The sequence below is a fragment of the Tupaia chinensis genome, unplaced genomic scaffold (genome assembly GCF_000334495.1).
Source record: "Tupaia chinensis unplaced genomic scaffold, TupChi_1.0 Scaffold000423_1, whole genome shotgun sequence".
NCBI lineage: Eukaryota > Metazoa > Chordata > Mammalia > Scandentia > Tupaiidae > Tupaia > Tupaia belangeri.
In genome coordinates this window covers 8,556,692-8,573,749 of record NW_006159928.1, presented here as the reverse complement: position 1 = coordinate 8,573,749, position 17,058 = coordinate 8,556,692, and the positions used below count along the sequence as shown (strand labels likewise).

General features: G+C 40.8%; 1 protein-coding gene across 1 annotated transcript in view; it reads right to left on the bottom strand.

The window, feature by feature from the left end:
• CFAP54 (cilia and flagella associated protein 54) overlaps window positions 1-17,058 on the bottom strand; it is a 347,206-nt gene that overhangs the window by 314,812 nt on the left and 15,336 nt on the right. The window contains exons 3-5 of the mRNA XM_014590242.1: window positions 15,948-16,091; window positions 14,160-14,331; window positions 7,321-7,379 (exon numbers count right to left, since the gene is read on the bottom strand). Of these exons, the coding sequence (XP_014445728.1) occupies window positions 7,321-7,379; window positions 14,160-14,331; window positions 15,948-16,091 (375 nt within the window). The remainder of the gene's footprint in view (window positions 1-7,320; window positions 7,380-14,159; window positions 14,332-15,947; window positions 16,092-17,058) is intronic.

Here is a 17,058-nt window from a genome sequence, read left to right as displayed (position 1 = left end):
TATAACGAAAATCTCTCAAAAAAAAAAAAAAAAAAAAAAAAGCTATGCTGGCTTTCAATTTTTTTGTGCCAAAATACACTCATACTTTAATTCCATTTCTCCACGGACTTTCTAAAGTTCCCTTATGTGCTTAAATATGGTCCAAAAAGCTTTCCATTCCACAAAACATCTTACTGGTCCAAATACATGTATCTTTGCTCACTGTGCTGTCTTTACTCAGAAAGCTCTCTCCTTCACCGCCCTTCTAGGCTGAAACACTGCCTCCACTACTAGCAGTGTTTGCTTCGACAATTAAACTCCATGTGCCTCGAGTTCTCCAGCTGCCAAACGTAGGTAACAGCACCTACCTTACAGGATTGTTTCACGATTAAGAGTTAATACATGTTAAGACTGACACATAGCAAGCACATATACATCTTAGCCCTGGTGATGACAATGAAGGAAAAAGAGGAGGAGGGAGAAGCAGGAAGAGGTGGAGGAACAGGGAGAGGATGAGGAACAGAAAGAAGAAACAGAATTAGTTGTTGAAGAAGATTTTTTTTTTTAAGAGGTTTTTGCTATAGGGCGCATGCGCTCACCAGAAAGACAGAGAGAGACAGAAAGCAAGAAATCACTCCCCAGGGGGGATGGCCACACCTCAATTCCTTCTCCTCCATTCTCCTCTCGGGATCTTGGGCACGCACGCACACGCATCCGGTGTGAGTTTAAACCACTGAGTCCGGGACTCAAATCACGGTCAACTACATGGGAGTCCATCGACATAGCCATTATGCTAACTGCTAGTCCCTGAAGAAGACTTTTCCAATGCTCCTAGAGAGACAAGACCTAATGAGGTCCTGTCTTTGGATATTGCCTCATTTCCATCTCTACTGTCATTGTGTGATGTGTATATATTATTCGCATATATTTTTGTATTTATACATGCCACATGTCACATACTACTGTATTCATATACTCACAAGTATGATCCTAAAACTCGTTGAAGACTGGAACAAGGCCTTATTTATTTTTGTTTCACTAGCACCTAGAACAGTGCCAGGTACATGGCAGATATTCCCAAGCAAGACGAAATGAATTCCACACACAACCATAGTCAGCAGAAGCAACCACAGCAGAGTTGGCAGGTTCTCAAACAATGACAGGAAATGTGGACAATAGAATAAAGCCCTTCTTCCAATAACAAATTAAGCCTTCAACAATTGAAAACTCAATTAAGAAGAAATAGATCTGTAGTAGTCACATCCACCTTGAAATGACAAACCATCAAAGCAGTCTGGGCGCTTCATATATAGAAAGTAAATCAGACTGACATAGCATTGGACAGGAAAAAAAGGTAAAACCCTGATAACATTCAAATCTATTAAAACTTTGGCGTTTTTGAAGACTGTGTGTACAAAGGTCAGTGGAAACTAAGAGAAAGGAGAAGCCTGAAAGGCTCAAATTCTCTGCCCTCTTAACAGTTTTGATTCAGAGAAAAAAACACTATTGAAAATAGATCAAGGTTTGACACAGAATCATAATATCGTTTGCTATACACTGGAACATAAGTTCATTCCATTAGAATGTGAGTTCACTTAGGAAAGGAACCGCATCTGTCCATTCACCATGGCATCCCCAACACCTAGAACTTCATCTGGCATGGAGTAGACATGCAGTAAATATTTGCTGACTGACCTTCATTATAAAGTTTCGGTTCATGGAGCCAGCAAGTGGCATGGAGGTTAAAGTGCTGTATCCCACATGGCCAACTGCACAGTTCAAGTCGCAGACCTGGCAACTTGAAATCCCACCAGGCACATGTGCATGTGTACCAAAACCCAAGAGGAGACTGAAGGAGAAGAGACTGCAGTGTGGCCAGCCCCCTTGTGTGTGTGGGGGTGGGGTGGGGGGGAGTTCTCACTTTCCTTCTCTCTCTCTCTGGTAACATGTACCCTGTAGCAAAACTAAAAAAAAAAAGTTTCAGTTCATGGTACTAAATATGGAAATATTTCAAGTGATCATAGAATCAAGGAGCTATAAGTCAATCTAAATGATATCCCCACCAACATTACTCAGCACCATTACTGGGTGCTCCACAGCAACCCTCCCCAAGGATTTCTGACTCCACTATAAGGAATACAGCATGTGGCCGTGGAAGACGATTTTAAACATGAAAAATACTTTCTTAGTCAGAAATAAATTCACTTTAATATGAGAGGACGTCAACAAGTTCACAGAAGAATGGAATTAAAGCCTGAGTTTATTTTGATGAAACAAAATTAAAATGCAGGCATAATTAGGTCATGGTTATTTTCCACGGATTTTTTAAGATCCTTTGTATTCTTCCAGTGCATTGGTCCTAGCCACGCTTTCCAGAATAGCACAAAACAGTGCAAAACTCACCTCCAAATTACAGCCCTCCAAGAATCTGAAAACACCTACACGGCCTGCCTTTTCCCCAAAGTCTCTCTAGGGTAAATAACCCTTGTGCTTCCACACCTCATGGAACCGAACTTCCCTTCTCCACCGTGGTTGGGCTAGTGCCACTTTGCTTCAAGTTGCCGATGTCCCTTCAGAGTGTGTGACTAGACCACAGTGCAGTGAAAACTCTGTCCCTGGTCCTGGACACTACACTTCTACTAAGTCAGCCTGAGATCACTTAATTGCTATTTGCGCTCTCGTTGTTGTTTGCTACCCCTGCCACACTGTGAACTGATATTAAATGAACAGTCATCGAAAACTCCTGGCCTGGCCTCAGTGACATAGGGGGTGAGTCCCAGCAGGGTGATGCTAGAGCCAGATGGGAAGGCTCCAGGTACAGAGCAAGGATTGACCTAAATGCACCAGGTCTGTCCATGATCCTAGCTGGGTAGAAGCCTGGGGCAGGGAGACTGCAGTGTGGTGTGATCCTGTTGGAGATGCGTGTCTCTCATCTCTCTCTCTCTCTCTCTCTCTCATGAAAGAAAGAAAGAAATGAAATAACATTTTTAAAAAGACAAAAACAAAATCTCAAGTTTTTCTCTGTGCTCCCTAAGAACCCCTAATTATTTTGCATTTTTGCATTTGGATTGTTGAGATTTGGGGATATGCAATTAAGCCAAGTTTCAATTTCCCTGTAAGTTCATGTCTTTCCAAAATCCCTCAAGACTCTTGGTATTGGAAACGCCACATTTCAAAATAAAAATAGCTCCACCCAGTTAACAGTTGTTCACATTATATTTAGGATTGGGTTTTAAAGTTATCATTAAAGAAAATCACAGATTTCTGCACTATAACGGACCCTAATTCCAAAAGGCTAAACTGCTTCTAGGAGATAGAACTGGGGCTGGGATTCAGGTCTTCTGCCTTCCAAGTGCAGTGTTTTTCCTACTACACAGAGTAGCCTTGACTAAGGGAGAAGTTCGCCAAAAGCACTTAGAATTCTGAAAAAGTATCTTTCAAGTTTAAAGATACAAAGTCATTTCAAAAAAAAAAAAAGACTTCATAACATTATTTTTAACTCCTATTAATAAAACTAGAAATCATTAAATAATTGTTTCTATTAACTAAAAATAATTCATGGGTAGGATACAGCAGGACTATTCTCTTCATAGAAAAAAAAATAAGTAAAAAGCAAACACAGAGAAATGTTGAAAAATTAAATTATATCCATATCCCAGTTACTGGCCCAGCAAAGCAGCTATCAGGCATCAAGTAGGAAAAACATGCACAATTACTCGGCTCAGCCACAGGGTGGCACTCCAGCTTCACGTACACCAGCTCATAGCATCATGTGAGGAAATGACACAGAAGCACTTTCAAGCCTGGGACTTAACATTTATGAGATAGTATGTAGTAGGCATTTAATAATAATAATGAAGTATAGCCATAATGTATCGGCCTACATACATGGGAGTTTTGATTGCTCTAGAGTGACACCAAGAACAGCCTGAGGATCCCGTATCAACTTCCGTCTATGTTTAACAGACTTGAATGCTAAAGCAGATCCAGACTTGGGGTCCCTCAGACCCAGGAGAACTCAGATGTGGTGGGACCTCTAAGAGCTTTTCTCCATTAAATGGACCCTTAATAAGACCGTTTATAGCTTCGGCTCAAGAATCAATTCATTAGCCTAGGGGATTGAGAATTTCTGGGTGAGGATTATTAATTTCCTTGAAACTTAGTATATTGAGCAAATTTAAGGAATTTCATCCTAGGCCAACCAGGTACATGGTGGTCAAGGTGGCCCACTGCACAGTTCGAGTCTTGGACTCAGTGAAAAACATGCTGGTGAAAGTGCATACTGGGCAAAATCCCAAGAGGAGAATGGAGAAGGTATTGCAGCATGGCCATTCCCCTGAGATGTGCCTTCTCACTTCCCCTCTCTCTGAAGAGCGCACACGCCTGACAGCATTTTTTTTTTCCTCTTAAGGTTTTTGCCATAGGACACTGCACTCACCAGAGATACAAAACAGTGAGAAGGAAAGTGAGAAATCATCCCCCAAGGGGAATGGCTACGCCACAATCACTTCATTCCCTTCCTGAGATTTTGGGCACACACCCACACACGCCCAGTGTGATTTTCAAGCCGCCAGGTCCAGGACTTGGATCACAGTCAGCCATGTGGGAGTCCAGTGCCTTAACCACTACACCACCTGCTGGCCCAAAACAAATTAAATGAGAGTGAATTTCTTCTGGATCTTTAGGTGCCAACTGCACAACCATCCATCACCCCAAAATTCTTGCGTCCCAAACTACCCTCACTTGCATCTCTCAAAACTGGGGCCACAGAACTACCATCCTTTGCTTCTCATTTTGTGAGTCAAACTCAAATTACGTGAGGGGGTAAAAGAGATGTTTTACTTGGTTATAAATAACAAATTATTTTAAGATGACTATCACATGAAATTAAAACGTTCCAGTATTAACAAGCACAGACCCTAACAGCCAAACAGCCCTGGCACAAACAGCCCTGCCCTTCAGGACTCTGGCTGGCAAACACTGAGGCAGACCAAACTATGATGGGTCTGTGAGGCAGTAGTTGTTGGGAGAGCAAATGTTAACAGGAGGATGCAAATTCTTTTCAGGAAGTCATCTGGAAATGAATGTAGAATCATTGGACAGTCTTCAGGCCAAATTTGCATTATGCATGGGACAGTCTCCCCTCAATTTAATTCAAATTCAAAAAGCTGGCATGGAATTTTCAAGTGACTATCAGTAATAGAGCTTTTTAATTTGAAGGACAAAACAGAAAGAAAATATCCAATTAATGTTATAGCCATTGAGCATGCAAATAGCTTTGCTTTTATTTTTCTCTTTTAAGTGTCAAAAACAAATTTTTTTAGAGAGAGATTTTTGCTATAGAGTATGTGGACTTGCTAGAAAGACAATAAAAAACAGAGAGACGGAAAGCTAGAAATCACCCCCCAGGGGAGATGGCCACATCTCAATCCCTTCTCCTCTATTCTGTTGAGAGCTTGGGCATGCACACACACGTGCCTGGAGTGAGTTTAAGCCCCTGGGTCTAGAACTCAAATTGTGGTCGACTACATGGAAGCCCAGTGACATAACCATTATGTCATCTGCTGGTCCCTTAAGTGTCAACTTTTAAGATACTTTACTACCTTGTGAAGATATTAAAAAAAAAAAAAAATTCTTAGGACTATCAGATGGCATAATGGTTACATCACTGGACTCCCACAGAACTGACTGTGGTTCAAGTCCCTGACCCGGCGGCTGAAAACTCATGCCAGACTCGTGTGTGTGTGTGTGTGTGTGTGTGTGTGTGTGTGTGTATGTGCATGCAAGAGCCCAAAATCCCAAGAGGAGAATGAAGAAGGAATTGCGCCGTGGCCATCCCCTCTGGAAGGTGATTTCTCACTTTCTGTCTGTCTGTCCGTCTCTCTCACTCCAGCGAGCACATGTACCCTATAGCAAAAATCTCACTCAAAAAAAAAAAATTCTCTCCAGAGAATTGGAATATTCAGGGTAAGATTTTGCATGAAATAAATAAAAATAAAGTAGCAATGTTTCAGAAGCCAGCAACAACTCCAGCATGGTCTCAAGGGGAGTAGACTTGCCATACTTGGCCTACATTCCAATGGTGGGAAAATGAATAGAAGGGATAAATATGCCTCCTGCAGACAAAAGTGCTACCAACATTGCAGGGAAGTCAACAGAAGTGTCAGCAACTTCTTCAAGCTAAAGTGGAGCAGTGAGTGCGGTAAGTGAGAATCACATAAAAGAAAGTCTCCTTGTCCTTGGCTTGTAAGTAGGTTAGAGATTAGGTGTTCATTCAGCCAACAAGTATGTGGATGAATATATGCAAGAACTTCATGTAGAATGAAATCCGACTTCACTGCATGAAATAAAGAGGGTAAACACAGTTTATCTTCTAGAGCAGGACAGTTTTAAGAGTGAAAAGGGGCACATTTAATAATTACCCCAGAATGATAGGCATAAGCCAACACAGTCGTGAGCAAAACCAGGACGGATGGTCACCCTATTTAGAGATGTAGTAACGAGATGGATGTTCAGTATCAAATATGACAAGTATTATGACCTGAGACACAGAGGACAACTGGAGAACATCTATTTCAGGAATTCTATTCATTAATACTTTACTATCAGGACCACCAGATGGCGCAATGGTTACATTGTTGTACTCCCGCATAGTTGACTGTGGTTTGAGTCCTGGGCCCGGTGACTTAAAACTCACGCTGGGTGTGTGTGCATGCATGCCCGACCAAAATCCCAAGAGGAAAGGGGAAGAGGAGGAGAAGGGATTGTTGCATGGCCATGCCCCCAGGGAGTGAATTCTTGCTTTCTGTCTCTCTGTCTCTCTGTCTCTCTCTCTCTTTGTCTCTCTCTCTCTCTCTGTCTCTCTCTCTCTCTCTCTCTGGTAAATGCACAGGGCCTAAAGCAAAAATCTCTCTCTCTTAAAAAAAAAAAAAACACAACTTTATTGTCCACATTTTTACATGTGACTTTTCTTTTTTTATGTTTTTGTCATAGGGTACATGAGCTCTCCAGAGAGGAAAGAGACAGAGAGATCCCACATTCCCTTTTCCTCCATGCTCCTCTCAGGATTCTGGGCATATTCCCAGCAAGATTTTCAAGCCACTGGATCTGGGACTCGAACTATAGTCAGCCATGGGGAAATCCAGCCACTTTAATAACCACACCACCTGCTGGCCCCATGCAACTATTATTAAGGTGAAACTAAAACAGTAAAATCATATATATTCACTAAATTTTGTTACATAATTTGCTAGGTATCCTTGGATTAGTATTCAATGTACTGTGTAATAGAAGCCTTCAGAAAAAAAATAAGAAAAAATATTTTGTCAATACATTTCATACCTTGGAAGATTGACCTATGATCATCAATTTTCTGCAAATCGTGTAAATGTAAATAGTACCTAGATGAAGAAAAAGATTATTAACATGTTTTACAGTCAAAGGTTGTAAATTTTATATCCCAGTTACTATGGCATAAGTCATTACTTCCCAAAACAAGTGGTCTCATGAGAAAGTCTGATGATGGCAGAGAGTCATAATCATCATAATCTTTCGGATAACTCACAGACAAAAACCATTAAAATAACTAACATGACCATATTTTAAATACGTTGACACAGGAATCCTTTAGCTTCATTTTAAAGACAATTTAACTTCTGAAATATACTGAACAGAAGATTTTTTACTGGCATACTTTAATACCCTGTGGTTTTATTAATTCATGTAAAATGTTATCGGTTCCCATGGTTTCCTAAGGGTTGAAAAACTAAAGATTTATCTCCAGATAAGATTAGAATACATATTTAAACAGCCTGGCACGAGACTCAGCGTGGAGTCCTAATAATTTAAAAATCATAATGCATGACAAGTCGCATTATATTCACTTGCAATCTCATGTAATATTTATCCCATTATTAAAGTAGGCCCTAAAATCACTCCAATGAAAAACAGCTTTCCAACATCTGCATAAGATCATTCAAGTACAATTTGGTGTCACACCATTAATTATGTGAGGCTAGAAGGCTGGTGGCAGGTTTGGAGAGACAGGTGGGAAACGGCATCATATATCTCTCTGTATATAAAGAATATTATCATGCTAGAAACATACCCAAAAGATGGTCATATGCTTTTAAAAGGCATGTAATTATAATGACAGGTAGTCTAAATATTTTCTACAAAACATCTGATCTAAAATTCAAAACCATCGAAATTCAACAATTAGAAATCCAATATTCATGTTTAAACTTTAAAAGCTTCTAACAAACAGCATCTGCTTCCAAAACATCTCACTTGATTAAAACACACCTGTAAGCATAATAAACATTAATTACACAAATCAGTGAAAAATATATATATTGAATAAAACCTTAAACACTTATAGCACCATAAAGTTTGTAGAGAAGGCAATTGGTCCTTACTAGTCAAGGACACAGCAATCTAGTGTGATTGTCCCCGTGACATGCCATTACTTTTTGTACTTAGGAGCCACTGAGGAAGAACTCCGCTGTTAGTAACAGCTCAAAGCCAGCATAAGTATCTCGTCTCTTGGCTCTGCTGCCCTCTACTCTTAACCTTTAAAAAGAAAATAGTATAACTGTGTTTCTTTGTAGAGGGAAAAGAAAAAAAGTCGCCAAGTAGGATATGCACAGGAAACACATGCCTCTCCACAATACATGTGATTCAGGTGTAAGCCAGAAGCCTGTGTAAACACGTCAGTCACGGGAACTGAGGAACTTAAGAAGGCCTCAGGAGACTGCCCACAAGAACGACAAAAGCCCTCTTTATTTCAAAAAAGTGCCTTTAACCCTTTCAGTCCCAAAACATCCTGAGTATAACTGAATCCCTTTCTGATAGTTCAGGGTGTTGGCATGGCTCACAAATTCCCACCGCAGAAGCCAGACAGGGAGTGTACGTGTATAAATGGAGCACAGACTGAATCATTATGATCTTAGGAGATCCCTGGAAGTTTGTTTGCTTTGTTTTGTTTAAAGCTTATTTATTCTGGGACCAGCTGGTGGTGCGGTGCCCAAGGAAGCTAGGTCCCCACAAAGCTGACTGTGCAGTTTGAGTCCTGGATCCGGTGGCTTGAAAAGCATGTCGAGGGAACCAGCAGTTAGCGTAATGGCTATGTCGCTGGACTCCCACGTAGTCAACCGAGGTTCACGTCCCGGACCCGGTGGCTTAAAACTCAGGCCGGGCGCATGTGCGTGCGTGCCCAAGATCCCAAGAGGAGAATGGAGGAGAAGGGATTGCGGCGTGACCATCCCCTCTGGGGGGTGATTTCTCGCTTTCTGTCTCTATGTCTCTCTCTCTCTGTCTGGCGAGCGCACGCGCCCTATAGCAAAAACCTCTCCAAAAACAAAAAAAAAAAGAAAAAAGAAAAGCATGTCAAATGCACGTGTATGTATGCCAGAAATCCGGACAGGAGCGAGAAATGAAAGAGAAGAGATTGCAGCATGACCATGCCCCCTGGGGGAGGGAGTGCTTTCTCACTCTCTGTCTCTGTCTCTCTGGTGCCCTTTAGCAACTTTAAAAATACATATAAAGTTTATGGGGCCGGCAGTTAGCATAATGGCTATGTCGCTGGACTTCCACGTAGTCAAACGTGGTTCGAGTCCCGAACCCAGTGGCTTAAACTCACGCCGGGCACGTGTGCGTGCGTGCCCAAGATCCCAAGAGGAGAATGGAGGAGAAGGGATTGCGGCATGGCCATCTCCCCTGGGGGGGTGATTTTTCACTTTCTGTCTCTCTGTCTCTCTCTGTCTTTCTGGTGAGCACACACGCCCTATGGCAAAAACCTCTCAAAAAAAAAATAGATATAAAGTTGATTACATGAGGAAAGAGACAGAATACAGAGATACATCAGCACCCCCAATAGGGCCTCAGTGCCTGAATTACACTTCCTGCTTCAGCCAGCCTGAATCATGGGCTTGTGTGTGCCCAGTGAGCTCAGAAATGTCTCCTGATTTGCAACCTTTCAGCGTGTGTCTGTCTTGCAGAGTATTGCATTTTATCACCATGCCACTGTCTGGTCCCCTGTTTTGTTTTTAACCAAACCCCATTTTAACCACTGTGCTACTGTCTACCCCCTAACCCTCAACATTTTGTTTTTAACCAAATCCCCAATATGCATTTACTGTCTTATCACATGACTCCTTTTCAGCAAACACGGCCACTATCAAAATAATGTGAGCATCTAAATTAGTTAGTTGGGCTTAGATTGGTTGAGAAGGTATTATCCCATATTCCTACAGTCATTAGGTTTTTTTAATTAATCATTTTATTTTATTAATATGCTATAGGACATGTGCGTTCACCAGAGAGACAGAGAACAAGAGAAAAGGAGAGTGAGAAAGCACACCCTCAGGGGGATGACCACGCCACCATCCCCTCTTCTCCATTCTGCACTCTAAGGATTTGGGGCATGCATACACACACACCTCACGTGTTTTTCAAGCCACTAGATCCAGGACTCAAACCACACTGTCAACCATGTGGGATTCAGCTGCCTTAACCTCCATGTCACTGGCTGGCCTCATGCAGTTATATTTTGTAAAAGAATAAAGATTGATTAAATATCTTAAGAAATCAAGGGTAGATATGTATAATAGTCCGTTAAAGGACCACAAGATGGCAGGGTGGTTAAGGTGCTGGATTCCCACATAGCTGACCATGATTTGAGTCCTGCAGCTTGTTTGCTTGCTTTCTCACTTTCTCCACCCTCTCTCTCTGCCTCTCTAGTCAAATCAAATAATAATAATAAATAAAATTAAATCAATAATTCTCTTTTGTTTGTTTGAGAGGTTTTTGCTATAGGGCACATGCACTCGCCGGAAAGACAGAGAGAGACAGAGAGACAGAAAGCGAGAAATCACCCCCAAGGGGGATGGCCACACCGCAATCCCTTCTCCTTTCTCCTCTTGGGATCTTGGGCACGCACACACATGCATTCAGCGTGAGTTTAAGCCACTGGGTCCAGGACTCAAACCACAGTCCACTACATGGGAATTCAGCGACATAGCCATTACGCTAATTGCTGGTCCCAAATTAAATCAATAATTCTTTTTTTTTAATAAAAGTAAGTTGTCTGACTGAAAAGACTAAATATATTTTGATAACTTATCAGTTAAATGTATTTTTTGAATATTTGGATTCCAAATTGCTAAAACTTCAGGGTGCAGGCACTTGCTAATCTTCCAGATGGATATCCTTCCCCCATATCCAGAGGGTTCACTCTCCAAATTCCTTCAGGTCTTTACTCAACTGTCATTTCAGTGAGGCCTTTCCTGACAGTTCCATTTAAAATTACAACCCTGTCCAGCCGTTATTCTCCTTTATCCCGAAGCCACCTTTCTCTTCTCCGTAACACTCACCACCATCTGACACTTAGTTTTCATTTCTTTTTATCTCTCTACAGTGGAAGCAAGCATGAGAACTGGGTATTTGTCCATCATACACTCCTGTGTCCCTAGCACCTGGAACAATGCCCCTGGCTCTCAGTAAGTTTTAGACAAATACACTAAAACAAGGACAGCAGTTAGTAAACCTAACTGCATCTTCCAAAACCCAGCAAGCCCACTCCTGGGCATCAGGTCTATGGAAGGACATGTGCAAGAAAATTGTTGGAGAATTACTTGTTACAGAGTAATTCAGCAAGCCTGGTGCCTGTCTCAAGTGGCATATGGATGTCTGAACTGCAAGTCAGCAGGTAGAGTTAACAAAGGAGATTTACGTAGAGGAACCTGGCTAGAGTCCAATGCCATAGCATAAAGTAGAAAAAAAAAATTCAGGAAACAAAATAAAACCTAGAAAAAATAATACCACATGTATAAATAAAAAGCACACACCAAGAAAATGTATAGTAGATATAGAATTTTTAAAATCTTTTTTTAATAAAGAATATTAGTGGTTTGTCTGTGTGTGTGTGTGTGTGTGTGTGTATGTGTGTGTATGTGTGTGTGTGTCTTTGTGTATGTGATCTTAAAAGAGTTTAAGACAGGATATCATGCTGCATCATTTCCATCTCTCAAGCAAGGCCTGAATACAACACAAAACCATTCCTCCCGGCCTGTCCAGCCCTGCTAAGATATGTGAGTAACTCAGGTGGAAAGATGGCAGTGGAACTCAGAGAATCTTGAATCCTTGAGGATGATCAGGAACAAAAGATTAACAATCACTGGACTGAAATCTCTCATCAAAGTCAGCCTCATCTCTGGCAGCAAATGTAAAGTCTGATTTCAATCAAACTATCAAAACATGGGGCCAGACAGTGGCACAGTGGTGGAATACAACGCTCTGTAAGGCAGACCCACATGAGAAGTTTACCAGTTCATGTCCAGAGACCTCCCCAAGTACACTGGTCACACATGTGCCCATGATGTGAGACTGGCTGAAGCTGGCAGTAGATCATGGCATCAGGATCCTGTTGGAGGTGCTGTGTCCATCTGTTTCCTCCCAAAATAACTATTTTAAAATACCTTTTATAGGGGTCAGCTGGTGACATGGTGGTTAAGGTACCAGACTCCCACATGGCTGACTGTGGTTCGAGTCCTGGACCTGGCAGCTTGCTTTCTCTTTTTCCCCTTCTCTTTCTCTCTATCTCCTTGGTCAAATTAAAAAATAAATAATAACAACAAATAGAATTAAATTAAAAAAATACCTTTTATAAAAGGTATGATCCTTCCCCTTCAGATTTTGTATTTCTCAAAATATGATTTGGGGTGGGTGAAGAAGGCTAAAAAATGTACTTTTGGTTGCCATGGAAGAGAGAATGTTCAATATATTTTCGATGAAGTTATTTTGTCCTGGTTTTATATATGTATATAAAACACCTTGTCATTATTATATTTCATTTAAGGAAATACAACCCACAAAGTATAGTAAACTAATCATTGTCATTTTTAAATAGAGAAAAATAAGTGTTACATTTTTATAGCTAAGATTCATTTCTTTAGACATATGCATATAATGTACGTGTGTGTGTGTGTGTGCATACACCATATATTCTCAGAACTCCCAACCCAAAATTAGGTAGGAGGGGAAGGTTGTTATCCAGGAAGCCAAAGATCTTTGAAAAGAGGACCAATAAATGGATGATGCTTAGAACCAATCTAACCTGCAGTGGTCCTATGATCCTTCCCTTTCCTATTTTGTATTTCTCCACTTATTAGCTATAGCTTATGTTTTGTATACACCTACAGCTGATTACCTCCACAGCCTCTGACCTTTCCTTCAGTGGAAAACCCAAAACATGCTTTACATGTCCCTACTTAAAGAACAAGCTACATTATAATACAAATGTTAACAAACTCATAATCATCCTTCGATGCATTGCATGTGTTCTAAATCACCAGGTAATCAAGTTACCATCAAATGTGGTATTTAAATAACTCTCTGAAAGTCACAGTGGAAGATAAAATACATTGCAGGAGGCATGACGGGTGCTGGACTCCCACATGGCCGACTGCAGTGCAAGTCTTGGACCTGGTGGCTTTCTCTCTCTCTATCTATCTCATTTTCTCTCTCTCTCCCTGCGTCTCTCTGGTGAGTGCCTGTGCCCTATAGCAAACTTAATAACAATAATAATAATAATTTTTTTGTCTTTTTTTTGGAGAGGTTTATGCTTTAGGGCGTGTGCGCTCACCAGAAAGACAGAGAGAGACAAAGAGATAGAAAGCGAGAAATCACCCCGCAGGGGGGATGGCCACACCGCAGTCCCTTCTCCTCCATTCTCCTCTTGGGATCTTGGGCACGCACGCACATGCGCCTGGCATGAGTTTTTAAGCCACCAGGTCCAGGACTCAAACTGCGGTCGACTACATGAAAATCCAGCAACATAGCCACTATGCTAACTGCTGGTCCCAACAATAATAATAATTAATAAAATTGGGACCAGCAGTTGGCATAATGGCTATGTTGCTGGAGTCCCACGTAGTCGACCACGGTTCAAGTCCCAGACCTGGTGGCTTAAACTCATGTCGGCATGTGTGCATGCGTGCCCAGGATCCCAAGAGGAGAATGGAGAAGGGATTTCAGTGTGGCCATCCCCCGCTCAGGGGTGATTTCTCGCTTTCTGTCTCTCTGTCTCTCTTTGTGGCAAGCACACGTGCCCTATAGCAAAAACCTCTCCAAAAATAATAATAATAATAAATAAAATAAATAATTGTTAAGTTGGTATATACCATTGAAGATAATCCAGCAAAGATGCTCCTGTGGCAGAGCCACCTGCATGATGAGTCTTAAGGAGGACAGGATATGCAGGCACTGGGTCACAGACTCTTTATTCTTCAGGTTTACATCACTATCACAGACCAGCTGGTAGTTGCACATATTCCTGCCACTTAAAGCATGAAACTGAAACACATGGGAAAATATAAATGTGAATATGGGTAAGATTTGTGCAACTTAAAGCATTTATCAAAATGTAAAAACAAGGTACTATATGGCAGTGCAGCAGGAAAATACATCACTCTGCAAAGCAATCCCGTATGGGGAGAGTCCAGTTCAAGTCCGGAGACCTGAGTATGCAAGGCACACACAACTGCCCTGATCCAGGGCTGGCTAAAGGCTGGGGGTGGATCATGGCATTGAGATCTGTTGGGGATGCCATTCCCCTCTCTTTCCATTACTCGTGAAAGAAATAAATAGCTAAACATTTTTTAAATATTTTGAAAATGAAAACAATTAAGTGTAATCAAGGTAATACATTAGTATAGAAAGAAATGTGATAAAATACATTTAGTTAAGATTAGCTTTCCTTAGGGAAAAGAAATTCAGAAACAAAAACAAAAAAAAATACAACAATTCCAATACCAAAAATATAGAATTGAATCATTTTGTGAACTCATCCAGTGGCATTTTAACCTATTTATTAATTCAGATGTAATTACTACAATCTACACAATTTATGCAGCCAATGTTTATTAAGCACCTCTATTTGCACACTTTGCTAGGCCAGAGACTCTAAGATGAAGAAGAAATGGCCCCTGCTCTTGGCAGAAGGAAAAGCATTCCGGGCATGTGCAGCATTAAGGATGCTTAAGGTGGCTGCTGTGATCACTGAACTGAAAGTCTTTTGTAAGTGTGGATAAAAAGGTTTAAAATAAAGAGATGGAGCTATAGGAATAGCCCAGAGCCAGAACATGGAGAGTGTTCCATGTCATTCCAAGGAATTTGGATCTCAGCCAAAAGGCAGAGTCAAAGGGCAATGGAGTACAATGATTTGATTTACACTTTAGGAATTAATTCTGACAAGGTGTGGAAAATGAAAAGCAGGAGTACAGGTCTGTGCTACAAACTGTGAGGCTAGGAGAGACCTTTTCATTCAGTACTCTTCCCAACGGGGGACCCACCTGCATGGCCTGGTATTTTTATTCATGCACCTACGGCACAACTAAATTGAACTGTTCAATAGTCCCCGAACAGTCCTTGAGATTTTCTGTTTATTCACCACATGCTGTTTCCAAGGCCTTGAATAGTCATCGAGTTTGTGATAACATAGATTTGGCAGCAAATTGACCAGGGTTCAAACATCAATCCTGCCAATTGCTTTAAGTGGGCTCATTTCTTAATCTCTAATAACCCTCAGTTATCATCTGTAAGAGAGGCATAATAGTACCCACTTTCTAGGCCTACATGAGGAGGCAAAATGATCATTTGTATAACGTATTTATACAGTACCTAGCACACAGTAACTGCTCAACCAATGAATCAACGGTAGCAATTAACAGGCTCTCTAGGTTGGTCCAGGAGCCAGATGTAAGCCTCTCCTGTGGCCTCAGCCTTGCTTGACCACAGCTGAGCCAAGTTCACATTCTTACCCAGTACCGAAGTATTTATTAAACAAATCATAGCACATGGGCAGATGCTATGGTAATCAAATAAAAGACATTTAGAAGCTGTCAACTAAAAGACACATTGCATAGCTAATCATAAATTGTAGCTTATTTTAGCTGCTTCTTTCATCTTACTGTAAGTCCAGCAGTTTTATCTCCAAAGCCTTTTGGGAAAAAGACAGTTTTGAACTGATTCACATCTGCTTTATTCTCATCAAAATCAGTACTGAACTGTTGAAGATATCTTCCATAGCACTGTAGAAGGGCCAATTTGTACTCCTGAAAGAAAAAAAGGACTTGATTAAAGTTTCAATTATCATTTTGCCTAATGGTATTAAACTCAAGTAATTTTCATATTATTCTTAATAGTACCAATATCGATTATTACTGCTACTATGCCAATTACTACCACCACCATTTTCTAAACACGTTATATGACAGACACCAGGCTGTGCAATTTACAATAGTCTTTTATGTCATTCTCTTCCAACAAGCCTACTGTGAGGAAGAACCATTCTATGGCAAAGATGAGAATATTTCACTATTGTGCTGTGTGTGGTAATACCTAAATATACTTAAAACTCAAACCCGAATGTTCAGCATCACCAGATCATGGTAACCCACACACTTGATCATAGAAGGAGATGAGTAGCCTTGCCTTTTTTATACCTCCTAGGCAAAAAAAAAAAAAAAGAAAGAAAGAAAGAAAAAGAAAAAGAAAACCAAAAGAAAGAGAGGAAGAAAGAAGAAAAAGAGAAAGAAAGAAAGAAAGAAAAGGAAGAAAACAAAAAGAAAAGAGAGAGAATAAATGGAAGAAAGAAAAGAAAAAGAAAAAACGCAGATGGTAAGCAAGGTGGCACTCCCTCACTCTTTTGTCTATCACCAGTTTCTGAAGGTGCATTAGGACAAATTTTACAAATCTGAGCCATGAGAGTCTTACTGATTCAAATTCTTATTTATTTCCCCATTACAGAATCAGATACCTCATCTCTAATGCACAAGGCACAGTTGACCTATAGAATTTTGGGGTAGGGTTGTGAATAATGCTCTGGATAAAGTCATTTGCACCCCTTTCTTGGCCTCCTCCCTTGCAATGTGTCTCCCAGAGAAGAAGCTGCCTTGAGTGCGAACTACCTTGTCCAGTTATCTAGCCTCTTAGGAAGCATCCACAGTCAATTTCTGTTTTGTTTATATTTCTATTGACTTCTTTGTTATTGGCTCACTGATTAATTCTAAATCTTTCCTG